Source organism: Aquarana catesbeiana, linkage group LG04 (genome assembly GCF_042186555.1).
Source record: "Aquarana catesbeiana isolate 2022-GZ linkage group LG04, ASM4218655v1, whole genome shotgun sequence".
Classification (NCBI taxonomy): Eukaryota; Metazoa; Chordata; class Amphibia; order Anura; family Ranidae; genus Aquarana; species Aquarana catesbeiana.
In genome coordinates this window covers 310,800,664-310,816,742 of record NC_133327.1, presented here as the reverse complement: position 1 = coordinate 310,816,742, position 16,079 = coordinate 310,800,664, and the positions used below count along the sequence as shown (strand labels likewise).

The 16,079-nt window shown below is 46.1% G+C and overlaps 1 protein-coding gene across 1 annotated transcript in view; it reads left to right on the top strand.

The window, feature by feature from the left end:
* The first annotated feature begins 2,082 nt into the window (after positions 1–2,082).
* The window catches only part of SLC17A5 (solute carrier family 17 member 5), a 198,939-nt gene continuing 184,942 nt past the window's right edge, over positions 2,083–16,079 (top strand). The window contains exon 1 of the mRNA XM_073626804.1: positions 2,083–2,228. Coding sequence (XP_073482905.1) covers position 2,228 — 1 coding nt within the window. The 5' untranslated portion in view covers positions 2,083–2,227. The remainder of the gene's footprint in view (positions 2,229–16,079) is intronic.

Below are 16,079 nucleotides of genomic sequence, written 5' to 3'. Positions count from 1 at the left end.
CGCTCCTCTCCTTTTGTTTTTTCTCCCTTCCTATAGGGTGCTTCAGAATCTTCAAATTCCGAAGCTGACCACAGTGATAGGGGCTAAGAGGCTTTAGCACTATGGTGGCTGCATACAGGAGGGGTAACTGTAGCAGTGCAATATTGCCACAAAGTCCTACCCCAATAGTTACATTGTTAACATTGGTAAGATACACAGGCAGCACAGTGGTGTAGTGGTTGGCACTTTCACCTAGCAGCAATAGGGTCTCTGGTTCAAATCCTGACCAGGACACTATCTGCCTGGAGTTTGCATGTTCTCCCTGTGCCTGTGTGGGTTTCCTCCGGGTACTCCGGTTTCCTCCCACACTCCAAAGACATGCTGGTAGGTTAATTAGATCCTGTCGAAAAAAATTGGCCAAATATGTGTATGTGTTTGTAAGCATGTCGAGACCCCATGGGGTAAAGGACTGCGCTATACCGCAGATGGACACCGGTGGCAAAAAGCGCCCTGAGGCAATTCAGTTTGCATAGGTAGCGCTATACAAGTCACTCATTCATTCATACAAGTCCATCCAGCTCAACCAACATAGAAAAAAAATAATATATAAATTCTCCATATATACAATACTATACCCACAGTTGATCTAGGAAATTCCTTCCTGAATCCCCCCGGAGGCAATTGGATGTTCCTGGGATCAACTTTACCTGTAAACGTTAGTACCCAGTTATATTATGTACATTTAGGAAAGAATCCAGGCGTTTTTTACAGCAAGCTACTGAGCTAAGCAGAACCACCTCTGGAGGGAGTCTATTCCACATTTGCACAGCTTTCAGTAAAAAATGCTATGGCTGCTCCACACTCTCCAGCATCACTTTACTTGTCATTCATGGGCTGCAGATGAGGGTGGTAGGAGAAATTCTGGGGGTGTTAAAGTACCCATCTGGCGCTGCTCCTGCCTGCTCCCAATTGCCCCCCCCCCCTCCTTTCCGGTCCTGCTACCAGCATTAGACTGACAACCTGTCAGTGACAAGAGTAGTGATGCGGCTGCCGCTACTCCTCTCAGCGGCGATGCCCCCCTTATTGGACCTGTAAGGGCTCATGCACACAGGACGTTTTAAAAACACCAGCGCTACAAATGTTCATTTAACCGCGTTCTTACATTAGCGTTTTTGGGCGGTTTTTATTTAAAACACTCTCTATAATGTAAAAACGCCTAAAAACGTCAATTGCAGCTTGACGCGTTTAGCCACATTTTTTGCAATTTTTTCGTTTTTACGGCTCTTTTTAATTGGAAGTGCAGGCTGGTTGTTTTTTTTTTTTACTGCCACTAAATGCTTATGCCTCCAAAACGCCTGTGACAGTTTATGTGTGTATGGACACATAGGTTAACTTGAAGGGGCTTTTAGAGGCAGTTAAAAAAAAAACATCAAATGCCCTTAACAGCAGCTGTACAAACATCCTGTGTTCATGAGCCCTTAGATCATGAGCCACCTCCCCGTGTAGCTTTGAGAATTAAACAATATCCTAAATGAATGTTCTACTAAATAGGTGCGCTGACAGGAAGATTTATTGCTCAATAGCATGAAATTAAATCCCTCATATAGTTTAACCCATATAAATCGTGTATAATAATAATAATACATTTCTTTCTTTCTGGCTTTTTTATATTTTAACATTAAACACTAGAGCTACAGTATTTGTGTTACATATACTAATGTAGTTTGAATGTTCCATTTTACTTTTAGGTCTGCACACAGTATATCTGTTGAAGGCAGACATATCTAACTGAAAACAATGGCTTCTGACCCCACTTGCTACTAATGCCTGGACCCACTGTGTTCAGATTCAGAAGTAGGCAGTGGTGGTCAGTGACTTTTGTACAAGCAAATTTCTCATGTCCTGTCAAACCTTCCAAAAATAAGAAAATCATTGAGCACAATAAGTACTTGTAGTCTTTAGAAGAGCTCATAGGTGTGCACAACCTATTGCATTAGGGTGTGCACACCAAAGCTCAAAGCCAGCACAATGGGTGTGGCCAAATTGTGTCTACAGTGGGAGGGGTTTACAAAGGAGTGGTTAAATAAAACAAAAGCCTTCTTGTACTCATAGAATATGCTTTTGGTCTTCTTTGTAAATTACAGCTACTTATAGCTCTGCCTACTGGACAAGGGAATAGGAGAAAGTGGGGAAGAGCCGGAGCTGCAGTACCCCGAGTACTGTGAAGAGTCCCAGGGTGAAGAACAGAAGTAAGCCCATTTTCTTTCTGTATCAGCTACAGAGGAAGATATTATTAGGGAGTTATATATTGCCCGGGAGGGGGCAGGAACTAAAGAATGGCACAGGCTAATGGGCAGGGCAATGATTCACTGTGATTGGCTTATAGCCCTGCCCCCTTCCCATTCTAAAGCCAATCACAGTCAATAATAGTCCCGCCTCCCTGCTCCCTGTGCTTGCTTTTAGTACCCGCCCCCTCCCTGGAATAAAAAACTGTGTATTTCTTCTGTAGTTGCCTGTGACAAACACAGCTGCAAGGGAGACACAGAGAGGGACAGTGTTTTACCCCTTCAGGCTAATTATGGGAGCCAAGTGCCGGAAAGTGGGCTTTGGGATTCCGCCTGGATTGGTGGGACACCAGGATTTCATCAAAATCTCGGGACAGTCCTGCACAATCCAGTGAGGTTGGGAGGTATGTGCATGGGGTAACACTGATTAAGGTGTACCCAGGCACACCTGGCACACGCTGTGAGCGCGCCTATAGAAGTGCTCGTTACTATAGCTGAACTGAAAATACCTGGGTTCGGTTAAAGACAGGTTCAGCATACAGTCAGGTCCATAAATATTGGGACATCGACACAATTCTAATCTTTTTGGCTCTATACACCACCACAATGAATTTGAAATGAAACAAACAAGATGTGCTTTAACTGCAGACTTTTAACTTTAATTTGAGGGTATTTACTAGGGTTGTCCCGATACCACTTTTTCAGGACCGAGTACAAGTACCGATACTTTTTTTCAAGTACTCGCCGATACCGAATACCGATACTTTTTTTGTATGTCACGTGACAGTGTTTTTTTTTTTTTTTTTTGGGGGGGGGGGGGTGAACGGTGTATGTGTGTGTGTGTGTGTGTTTTGTTTTGTTTTTTTAATTTACAATTTTTATTTTTTACAATAATTTTTTTTTTATTCTTTATTGCAATATGTGTTTTTTTTGTTTTTGTTTTAATCAGCCCTGTTGGGGGGCTTTGGTGAGATATCAGGGGTCTTAACAGACCTCTGATATCTCCCCCTTGAGACAGAGAAAGAGACAGAGGATAGAGATTCCCCAGTCCCTTTCTCTGCAGCCTCAGCTGCACTGAGAATGAATGGAGAGAAGACAGCGGCTCCTCTCCATTCATAAACTGACACATAGTAATCACAAGAGATTACAATGTTTCAGTTATGTGAATGGACAGAGTCAGCTGACTCTGTCTATTCACAAAGGAAGGAGGAGGAGGACGGCGGAACGGAGGGGGAGAACGGAGGGGGACAGAGAAGGAGGGGGGAACGGAGGGGACAGCGGAGAGGCACAGGGAAGGAAAGAGGAACGGAGGGGGACAGCGGAGAGGCACAGAGGAGGAAAGAGGAACGGAGGGGGACAGCGGAGAGGCACAGAGGAGGAAAGAGGAACGGAGGGGACAGCGGAGAGGCACAGAGGAGGAAAGAGGAACGGAGGGGACAGCGGAGGGGGACAGAAAAGGAGAGAAGAACGGAGGGGGACAGCGGAGAGGCACAGAGGAAAGGAGGGGGCATGGAGGATAATGCAGTGACAGTCAGCGGTGAGCGATCACCGCTGTGTCACTAAAGCAGCTGAAAGCCGCTGGGGGAGAAGCTTGTGTCTCCCCCATGCGCCGATCACAGATGACTTTTAGGTATCGGGGAAGCATCGGGAGCATTTGCCCGAGTACAAGTACTTGGGCAAATGCTCGGTATCGGTGCCGATACCGATACTAGTATCGGTATCGGGACAACCCTAGTATTTACATCCAAATCAGGTGAACGGTGTAGGAATTACAACAGTTTGTATATGTGCCTCCCACTTTTTAAGGGACCAAAAGTAATGGGACAGATTAACAATCATCCATCAAACTTTTCACTTTTTAATACCTGGTTGCAAAACCTTTGCAGTCAATTACAGTCTGAAGTCTGGAACGCATAGACATCACCAGACGCTGGGTTTCATCCCTAGTGATGCTCTGCCAGGCCTCTACTGCAACTGTCTTCAGTTCCTGCTTATTCTTGGGGTATTTTCCCTTCAGTTTTGTCTTCAGCAAGTGAAATGCATGCTCAATCGGATTCAGGTCAGGTGATTGACTTGGCCATTGCATAACATTCCACTTCTTTCCCTTAAAAAACTCTTTGGTTGCTTTCGCAGTATGCTCCGGGTCATTCTCCATCTGCACTGTGAAGCGCTGCCCAATTAGTTCTGAAGCTGCTTTTGTCAGCAGTAACATCATCAATAAATACAAGAGAACCAGTTCCATTGGCAGCCATACATGCCCACTCTATGACACTACCACCACAATGCTTCACTGATGAGGTGTATGCTTTGGATCATGAGCAGTTCCTTTCCTTCTCCATACTCTTCTCTTCCCATCACTCTGGTACAAGTTGATCTTGGTCTCATCTGTCCATAGGATGTTGTTCCAGAACTGTGAAGGCTTTTTTAGATGTTGTTTGGCAAACTCTAATCTGGTCTTCCTGTTTTTGAGGCTCACCAATGGTTTACATATTGTGGTGAACCCTCTGTATTCACTCTGGTGAAGTCTTCTCTTGATTGTTGACTTTGGCACACATACACATACCTCCTGGAGAGTGTTCTTGATCTGGCCAACTGTTGTGAAGGGTGTTTTCTTCACCAGGGAAAGAATTCTTCGGTCATCCACCACAGTTGTTTTCCGTGGTCTGGATCTGGGATCTGGGTCTTTTGGTGTTGCTGAGCTCACTGGTGCGTTCTCTTTTTAAGGATGTTCCAAACAGTTGCTTTGGCCTGTATAGACCCCCCAGGACAAACCACCTCCTCTACATTAGTACAGATACCCCAAGACAAATCATCCCCTCAACATTAGTATAGACCCCTCAGAGCAAACCACCCCCCTTACATTAGTACAGACCCCCCAGGGCAAATCACCCCCGCCCCTACATTAGTTTAGACCCCCCCGGACAAATCACCCCCCCTACATTAGTATAGACCCCCCCAGGACAAACCACCTCCTCTACATTAGTACAGACCCCCAGGACAAATCACCCCCCCTACATTAGTACAGCCCCCCCAGGACAAACCACCCCCCACATTAGTACAGACCCCCCAGGACAAATCATCCCCCCTACATTAGTACAGACCCCCAGGACAAATCACCCCCCCTACATTAGTACAGACCCCCAGGAAAAACCACCCCCCCACATTAGTACAAATCCCCCCAGGACAAACCACCCCCCCACATTAGTACAGACCCCCCTCCATTAGGCTAATTAAAAACACCCGGGCGGTAGCTGGAGAGGACGGTGTGCAGCCGCGCCACCGGGTGGAGAACAGAGAGTGTCAAGCTTGGGCAGCAGGCAGGACTCAGAGTTACACACAAGAGAAGTGGAACACGTCGGGCTCGGGCTCGGACAGCCCCCCCCGTGATGTCACTGCACGGCCGCGGCTGGTCTCTCTCTGAACACAGAGACAGACTGCCGCTCCGGTCTCTGGCTGTCTCGCTCTCCTCCTCTGACAGGAGGAGGGAGGGGGGATGGTGGGCACAGCGGCGGCAGTGGCGGTCAATGGTGGAGAGAGCCGCCTACGGACAGGGAGAGGAGCAGGGAGGGGAGCACTCTGGCGCTTCAGCGCCCCCATCTCTGTGGCGCCTGGGTGCACTGCACCCCGGCCAGGATCGGCCCTGTTTGGCCACGCCTAATGTTTTTGCTATCTCTCTGATGGGTTTGTTTTGTTTTTTCAGCCTAATGATGGCTTGCTTCACTGATAGTGACAGCTCTTTGGATCTCATATTGAGAGTTGACAGCAACAGATTCCAAATGCAAATAGCACACTTGAAATTAACTCTGGACCTTTTATCTGCTCCTTGTAAATGGGATAATGAGGGAATAACACACACCTGGCCATGGAACAGCTGAGCAGCCAATTGTCCCATTACTTTTGGTCCCTTAATAAGTGGGAGGCACATATACAAACTGTTGTTGCGCAGTTCCGGAAATGCCCCAGACGATCCGATTCTGTGTATTCGGCAGGGCCCAGTGCTGGGAAGGCAGATCTGGCTGCTGGCAGTGGCTGTGCAGCGCCAGCCTATAAAATACCAGGAGCTGAACAGGAGGAACGGAGGAGCCACGTGGTGGAGTGTAGTCAGCTGTAGTGATAATTACAGGGGATAGAAAACGTAAAATGGTATACTCACCTTTCCGTAATTTTCCTTTCCTGACGCATGTTCATGGCAGCATACATTTGGTTTGTGACTCCGCCCCTCACAACCTGATAGGACTGAATAGTTATAAATTGTAAGATAGGACCCACCTCAGTATTCTCTGTATCTATCTAACTTAGAAGGGTGGGCATCTGTATACTGTCACGAAGATGCGGCAGGAAAGGAAAATTACGGAAAGGTGAGTATACAATTTTCTATTTTTCCTGTCGCATCAGGGCAGCATACATTTGGGAAATAACTCGCCAGATGGGTGGGCTTAAGTTTATTTAACAAGCAATTGATGCATTGACTTGAATGATTAACCTTCCCGAAATCCACAGTCAACAACTGTGCGGAATCTACTTTATAGTGGATCATAAAGGTGTTTTTGGAAGACCAGTTTGCGGCTTTGCATATTGTCTCTGTGGACACTCTGCCCATGAAGTCGCCACTGCCCTAGTGGAGTGAGCTTTTGGGCTCTCAGGTATTTGGATCTGCTGTAGCGAATATGTTTTTTTGATAATCTTCACCAACCATAAAGCGATGGTCCGTGAGGAGGCTGCCTGCCCCCTTTTGAAGCCATGAGGAATGACTAGAAGGTTATCTGTCTTCCTAAAGGTACTAGTTGCCGTAAAGTATGCCGAGATGTTGCCTTTAACATCCAGTGGATGTGGATCACCTTGAATTGTAAGAAGTGCTGGGAGACTTATCTCTTCATTAAAATGAAACGAAGAGGCAACTTTTGAGGTGAATCGGCCCGAGGGCCTTAGGACCACTCTGTCTGGATAGAAGACTAAATAAGGTTCCTTCGCAAGTAGCACTTGCATCTCTGAGACCCTCTTTGCTGAGGTTATGGCAATGAGGAATGTGACCTTAAGTGTTAAGTCCAATAAGGAGATGGCTCCCGAAGGGAAGATAGGTTTGTGAGACAGTGCTTCCAACACAATTGATAGATCCCATGCCGGAAAAGTAGGTCTTCTGGGAGGTCTTATTCTAAGGCTTTTTGAAACTGCATGACGAGAGGGTCTTGGGCCCACTTTACTCCTGTCATGGCCGATAGTGCTGAGACCTGAACTTTTAAGGTATTTGAGCGTAGGCCTTTCTCCAGACCAGACTGGAGGAATTTGAGGATATGTGCCACCTCTAGTGATGATGTGTCCTAACATTGTTGTTGTGAGAATGAAATAAATCTTTCCCAGATTCTCTTGTAGGCGTTGTTGGTAGTGGTTTTTCTGGCTTGAAGTAGCGTTTCTACCACTCTCTGGTAACAACCCTGATCTAGGAACCTGGACCTTTCAGCCTCCATGCCGTCATATGTAGTTTCTCTGGTGACAGGTGAAGAAATTGGCCCTGGAAGTGTAAATCTGGGGTGACTGGAATAGGCAGAGGATTCTCTGTGTTCATCTGCATGAGCGTTGTAAACCATGGCCTCCTCAGCCAGAAGGGAATCACAGTTATAACTGTTGATGTTAATCTTTTGAGTCGAACAGGAACCTCGCTATAAGAGGAGTTGGAGGAAAAATATAGCCTAGCTGGGAGTTCCATGGATGTTGCAGGCAATCTATCCCTTCCGCCGATGGGCAAGCTGCCCTCGAAAGGTATCTCCGGCATTTCGTGTTCTCTGAGGTTGCTGCCGGGTCTATGTCTGGAATACCCCAGGTTTTGGTTATGAGAGAGAAGGCCTGATGACTCAGGGACCACTCGTTGTTGGATAAGAAGTTTCTGCTTAGGTTGTCGGCTAGATGATTCTGTGCCCCAAGGACGTACACCACCTTCAGATCATTAAGGTTCGTTTGTGCCCATTCGTGGATGGGGTGAACTTCTTCCATAAGAGAGCGACTCCTGGTACCCCCTTGTCTGTTGATATAAGCTACTGCCACTTTGTTGTCCATACGTAATATGCCTTTGCCTCTCAAGAGGGGACAGAATGCTAAGAGGGTTTGAAAGGCAGCTCTCAACTCCAGTATGTTTGAAACAATCTCCTGGGTTTGGAAGTGCCAGAGACCCTGGGCTGTCTGGTCCCAAAATTGGGCTCCCCATCCCTCCATACTGGCATCGGAAGTAACCACTTCTTGTGGAGGGGGAAGTATGTTCCTGACCCTCCTGAGGTTGTGTATGTGGGTCCACCACCATATGGACTGTTTGATGTGATTGGAAATAAGGATTGGTTGAGACATCGACACTCCATTCCACTGCCTCAGAAATTAATTCTGAAATGTCTTTGTGTGCCACTGGGCCCACTGAACCATTGGTATGGTTGCTGACATTGAGCCTAGAGTGCTGATGCATGCTCTGGCTGGAATCGATACTGCTGCCAGTAATCTTTTCATTTTCTGGATTAGGAGAGATGTCTTCTATTGGGGAAGCTGTACTCTGTTTAGTCGAGTGTCTAGTTCTGCTCCCAGAAAGTTCATCTTCTGCGTAGGTTGAAGGTTGCTCTTTTCCCAGTTTATCAACCATCCGAAACCTTGTAGTGTGGCAGTGTTTCCCGATGGAAAATGAGAGATTTCCGACTGTCTGATAGGAGGAGGATGTTGTCCAGGTAGTGATGGAATCTTAGACCCCTCTCTCTCAGGAGGGCTATCACTGGTAGCAGGACCTTTGTGAAAGTCCTGGTGCGGTGGAAATTTCCAAAGGGTAGACTCTGGAACTGAAAGTGTTGATGTTTTACTGAGAATCAAAGGAATCTTTGGAACGTAGCGTGTATGGGGACATGAAGATAGCATCCAGTCCTCCAGATTTATCGCGCAAAGGAATGTTTGAAGACTTTCCAAGTCTGGTTGCATAAAACTGGTCCTTGGGAATTCGGTTTTTGAATTTCCACCTGTGACCAAACTGAACGGTGGCCACCGTCCAGGGATCTCTTATGTTCTCCGTCCAAGCCTTCGTGAACTTCCTGAGCCTGGCTCCTACCACCGCAGGCTGGACGGACGCACCATCAAAACGACTTTTGCTGTTCTCCTGTGGAGGAGGATTTTGTTTTCTGGAATTTTAAGAAGGAGGTCTGGGGATTCCTCCAATTTCTTCTAAACTCCTTTCCGGATCTGTATGACTTGGCTGCTCTATACCTTTCTGGGAGATTATGCCTGAATTGTGGCGGTTTCTGTTGCTTTGGTCTCCTGTCTGAGGGAATAAGGCCCGATTTTTCCTCCGGTAACTTTGCATATGGCTGTGTCTAGCTTTTCTCCAAAAAGGTTTGTTCCGTCGTATGGGATCTTACACCAGTTAGATTTTAAAGCAGCATCAGCTGTCCAGGGTTTAAGCCATAATGCTCTTCTGGCGATCACGGAGGCCAGCATTGCCCTTGAGGAGGACCTGATTGTGTCCACCGAGGCCTCTGCCACAAAGTCCCCTGCGAGACTGAGTTCCTGAAGAGCTGTGATCACTCTCTCCTGTTCTGCTCCGTCCAGGATCAGTTTCTCAACAATAGACGTCCAGCTGAAGATGGCTCTTCCTACCGCTGCTAAAGTGACAGCAGGCCTACAAGCTCCGCCTGCTGCCGCATAGGCCCTTTTTAAATCGAGGTCGATCTAACACATCCCTGAATGCCACTGCATCCTCGAGAGGTAGTGTTACATGCCTGGCCAAAGTGATGCGTCTACCACCGAGGCTGACACTAATGGATTTACGTTAGGCTCTTTTAGTGGGTAGAGTTTTGCCAGTCTGTTGTTGCGACTGTTTTTTTTCTCTGGCTTTTGCCACTCATCTTTGATCAGTTCCTCCAATTCATCAATGAATGGGAATGATTCCGGATCCTTCTTCAGATTTGGAAAAAAAAAATTGTTTTCCGTGGGGCTTTTTAAGCTCCTCCCATCCGATTGCTTCTTTCATTGACTTAACAAAAGGCTCTATCAGCGTAAAGTCAAATCCTGTTGAGGCTTCTAATTCTTCAGTGTCATATGAACACATATAATCTGTTGTTTTTGATGTGCTGGGTGTAACCTCTGAGGCAGTCTGAGCAGGCTTATCTGCTTCAGGTGTTGATATTTGTTGAATTGACTCTCTTACTGAATCTCTAATGATGTCAGTCACCTCTCTGGCATCCGTCTCTTTTTCTGTAGTAGCTTCATCGAAGCACAAACGACAGGCCAATTTGTCTGGAAGGGCTATGGTGCCACAGACCCAGCAAGCATTTGTGGTTGGGCAGGAGCGATGGCTAGTTGAAGATGTGCTGTGGAGAGAAGACCATCTGTGGTATGAGTGATGGTGTCAAGAGGGTGACTTAGAGCGACTTCATCTGCGATCTGAGCGGCTTCTTTGAGTTGAGCGACTTCTTCGGTGCCCTGAACGGCTTCTTTGAGTTGAGCAACTTCTTTGGTGTCCTGAGCGGCTCCTTTGGTTATTTGAGCGGCTTCTTCAGTGACCTGAGCTGTTTCTGCGTGTTGAGTTTGATGATCTGACCTGATAGAGCTGTCCAATAAGGCAGCATTAGTGGCAAGGCTCTCTTTTTCTCAATCTTCACTACTCACCAATTCATCCCCTTGCATATTAAGCTGTGGATGGTCTGCTTGGGCAGTGGTCTCCATAGGGGGTGAACAGAAGCTTCCATCTAGAGTATGCAGGAAGAGTTTGAGAAAACAGAGAAGCAGACCAGTCACCCATAGTAGAGACTAAGTTAGTCTTACCTTAGTGGAGGAGCAAGGATAGAGAGGTTAGCAGGCAGTGTTTGCATCTAATGCAATCCTGAAAGGAATCCCTGGTGTCTTGCAGTGACAGGAGATAGAGGAAATGCTGTAGGTTTAAAATTACCGCCGTCACGGCGGAATGACGTCACGATCGTGCATGCGCGATAGCGCGCCAAGGGGCCAATTAACATGATAGATGCTGGCAAAACAGGCCCCTGGCAGCGTCACTCCCACTCGCACATGTGCAGAAGCGATTGGACGCTCAGGCGCCATCTTAGGGATGTCAGGATGGCTGTATGGGACTACAGATCCCAGAGAAACCCCACAATTGTTTATAAAGAAAAAATGGAGACCACTGCAAATAATCTAAGCCTATTTAAGGCTTGTAAAGTACCAGGCAACATACCCCTGAGACCATCAGAGTGGGGTTCCTTCCACCTAGCTCGTTTAGAGGCTGTACAGGCAAGGACTTCCACCCAGGAGAGGCTTGAACCTGGCTGGGGCGAGAACGGTAAGCGGTGCTGAGCATTCCATCCAGTCCCGGACAGGTGAGGAAAAAAAGGAGAATACTGAGGTGGGTCCTATCTTACAATTTATAGCTATTCAGTCCTATCAGGTTGTGAGGGGCTGAGTCACAACCCAAATGTATGCTGCCATGATGCGACAGGAAAACCTGTTTCACTCCATGTATTAGGACGACGTATGGTTGCTGTGTGATGAGCCCACATTTGGGTGTCTGCTCCTGTACACAGCTCCTTCACTATACTACATAGCACGGGTACCAATGACAGGCTCAGTGTACAGTTCTCTGGAAGATTACACAGGCAGGAAGGGTCAGTACAATTCACTGATATATAGCATTGTAATAAAATGATAAACCTTTGTGGCATCTAGGTATACATCTCTGCAGTTCTCTCACATTCCCCACCCTCAGAAACGCGCTGCACATTAGCAGAGGCACAGGGTGCCATAACCCCCATGTGATTCAGAATGGCGCAATTTCAAAAAAGTGTTGGGGACCTAATTCGCTATGTTTTTCCTGGGTAGGGCAACCCATTGAAATGAATGGGTTGCACTGTTGCCAACCGTCAGTATATACAGTATACTGTCAGCCAGTAAAAAACGGGCACTTTTCTCCTGCCAGTAAATGCCAATAACAGGAAAAGTTTGCCAGATATGGCTGAAACACTCGCCAGCTAAAACATCCGAGTTCCTGTTACAGTGTGCTTGGTTGGTGCCAGTGGGGGGCAGGTCTAGTGTAAACAGTGCCTGGGTGTGTTGTGCGATGTCATGGTGCAAGGGAGCCGAGCAAGGCGGCCGAAGCCTCGTGTGCGGGATGTGAGCAAGGCAAGCTGGGAGAGGGATTGTCAGTGCTGTTTGGACTGGAGTGGCCTGAAGAGACCACCTGGTGTGGATAGAGACTGTCACTGTGAATCAGGAGGGGATGTGTCATGTTGGGGAGGTGTCATCATCGTCTGTGCTGCTGCACACTGCTGTCAGTCTCACTGTGAGTTAGGCCCCATGTACACGGGACGCTGAGGCAAAGTCTGAACAAAATTTTTTGACACCTTGAAAGCTGCGTTTAAAACGCCCGTTTAGCTGCGTTTGCATGCTGCGTTTAGCCGCGTTTAACCGTGTTTGCGTCTAGAAGCACTTATTAAGATTACCTCATTTAAGACCCTCCCCAAGCTCAAAAAACATTGTAGTTATAGTTAACTATTTCACCCATTTTGACCAGAGTGAGAAGCAGCAGCAGAGAGAGCAGTTGTCTACTTGTATTTGCCTCTATTTCTATTTTTTTTTTTTGCAATGGATCCCATAATGAGCATATGTGAGGAAATGCTCCTGATATTGCTCTTGATGAGGCTAGAACGATGTAGAAAATTGCGTGAGAGGTCCAGAGTCAGAGTTCGTCACTATTGGACCCATCCTTTGATTGCGCAGCAAATGTTGGCAGGATATTTTGTAAACATGTACGTACAGCTGCGTACCTACCCCGACAAATTTTTTAATTTCACACGCACGTCCATTGCCACATTTGACCTTCTACTTGAAAAAGTACGACTATATATGGTCTATATATGTACTATATATGGCTATATATGGTCTATGAATCATTGCAAGTAATTAAAATATTTTTAACTATATTTTTTTATGTTTTTTCATTGTTTTCAATCATATTTTTGTCTTTTCAGGTCTAAAATATAGGGCACCTTTAAAAACGCTTATAAATGAAAACGAGTCTAAACGCGGGTACCCGCGTTTAGCCACGTTTGGCGTCTGAAACGTGGAAATCTTCTGCGTCTGAACCCATTTTTTTGCTTCCAAAGAAACGCTGTTAAACACAACTGCAAAAAAATGGCAATAAAGGAGACTGTGTACATGGTCACATAGGATAACATTGAATGAGTTCAGGGGCAGTTGAAAAAAGCGTCCAACTGCCTCTGAACGCACGTTTAACAGCGTCCCGTGTACACGGGGCCTAAATTTCACATGTGTGTGCCTTCCCATTCTAATTTCCTGCCCTCCTGAGTCCTCCTGAGTTAAATCGCATTGATAATTGCATATTGTACTTATTTGTAGCCTAAATCCTGAAATATGCACTTAAAACTGTAATTTTTGGAAATGCCAATAAAAACTTGGCTGCGCCAGTACATTTTGGGTGTTGTGTCAGTAAATTTCAGTCTGGTAGGTTTGCAAGTTTGCAACACTGCTCTGCATCCGTGACAGTGCACTGCCAGAGGGCTTCATTGCACAGTAAGTCTTTCCTAATGTGCTTCCACAAAGCCAGTTCAAAACTGGGGAGTTCCCACATGTTTTAGTATGCTTCTACTCACGGGTTTTTTTCTCAAACAATAGGTGCTGGAACTTAACCACGGCCTCACAAAACCCCTCCCCCAACACACACCCTCCAAATCACATCAAATAGTGGGTACGTTCAGTCAAATTTCACGAAAACAGTAGGAGGGTCTTAAAGGGGCATTAAATACCAGGATTGCATTACATACAGAGTGCAGAGCTGTCACTTGTAAACACAGAAACCAGACTTCTGTGTTTACAAGTGATTGTGATGAGCAGGCACCAAAGGGTCTGAGCCAGAGGTGGTGGAACTGAGTTCCACCAAGTTCCCCCTGAAAAAAAGCCCTGCTTCTACTAAAGGATAAACTTCGGTAAAGTTTTTTTTTATTTTCATAGCCAATTGCCAATTGTGTGTCTTTTTTGTATTCTCTTATCTTTTTTGGTAACTCCTTTTTCTTTGTATATCTTTTATGCACTGCACACTTTTGGGATAATAAATGATAAAATTAATAAGTGACTTCTGTGTACTAAGCTAGGACTCATATCTCTGTAGAGATTGTTGTATTTTCTGCGGACAAACTGTTGGGTGGTGGCAGGCTATCATTTGTTGTGTGTCTGGTGTGTGGACAGTGGGAAGAGTGATTAACACTGGGGTTCTAGCTTGTAGAATAGCTGGGGAACCCTAGAAGTGTGTGCTAATTGTTAGACTGCTCCCCAACCCTTATGCCCTGTACACACGGTCTGACTTTCCGACGGAATATGTGCGATCGGAGCTTGTTGACTGAAATTCCGACCGTGTGTGGGCTCCATCGGACTTTTTCCATCGGAATTTCCGACACACAAAGTTTGAGAGCAGGCTATAAAATTTTCCGACAACAAAATCCGATCCTTTAAATTCCGATCGTGTGTAGACAAATCCGACGGACAAAGTGCCACACATGCTCAGAATAAATTAAGAGACGAAAGCTATTGGCTATTGCCCTGTTTATAGTCCCGACATACGTAGTTTACGTCACCGCGTTCGGAGCGATCGGATTTTCCGACAACTTTGTGCTCCCGTGTGTATGCAAGACAAGTTTGAGCCAACATCCAACGAAAAAAATCCATGGATTTTGTTGTCGGAATGTCCGATCAATGTCCGATCGTGTGTACAGGGCATAAGAGTGCACCAGATTGTATGTAAGATATGTATCTGCCTGTGTGTGGTCAGCCAGCTGGATTGGAGTGGAGTCTCCCTCTAGTGGTGGCCAAAGGTCACAGCCAGTCTTGCTCAGTATGAGTTCCCCCTTATTCCCATATACCCCCAGTCACGGAACCACGTCGTGGTTAGCTAGTCGCTGTGGGCGTGAGTATCGTCTGCAGATATTGCCCAAATCATCCCCTCCGCTCCTCCCAGGACCTCCTTCTTTCTAGCTCCCTTGTTACCTCTTCCCACGCACGCCTACAGGACTTCACTAAAGCCTCTCCCAGCCTCTGGAACTCCCTGACCCTGTCCAACTTTAGGAGATCCCTGAAAAACTCATCTATTCAGGGAAGCCTATCCCACACCCACCTAAGAAGTATAACCGAGCCACTCCCATCAAATCATCTTCCACAGCTATTACCTTTTGTACCACCTCCCCCCTCCCTTTAGAATGTAAGCTCCATGAGCAGGGCCCTCCTGTCCCTTCTGTATTGAACTGTATTGTAATTGTGCTGTCCCCCCTCCACATTGTAAAGCACTGCGCAAACTGTTGGCGCTTAATAAATCGTTTATAATAATAATAATATAACAATGTGCTAGTATGCGATGCATACTAGCACATTATGCCTTTACCTTGCAGGGGGAATTTTTTTTTTTTTAAGTTTACTACTGCTTTAAGTCCCAAATTTCTATTTTTGTTACTTGATTAAAGAATACAGACTGCATTGGCACATGAGGCAAGGTGCTTGGTATATCAAGTTGTTTTCCAAGGTGCAACCATTTTGAACCAGATCATCTAACAGAGTTCTTTCTTGATGTCTGTGTTGTAAAGCTATCATCTTGTAACTGTCATATAAACGTTATAATTCATTGAAAATTAGCTGCATCTGAGAGGTATCTGTACCATTTCTTTTGTCCATAAATAAAAAGGAAAAAAAAAAGGAACCAAATGTTAAAAAAACAATAATTGTCCATTTTATAGGCTAATAGGAAAATAATTGTCAAGCAAATAACATAAGGGGACAGGCACTGCCCTAGGGAACGTGTAA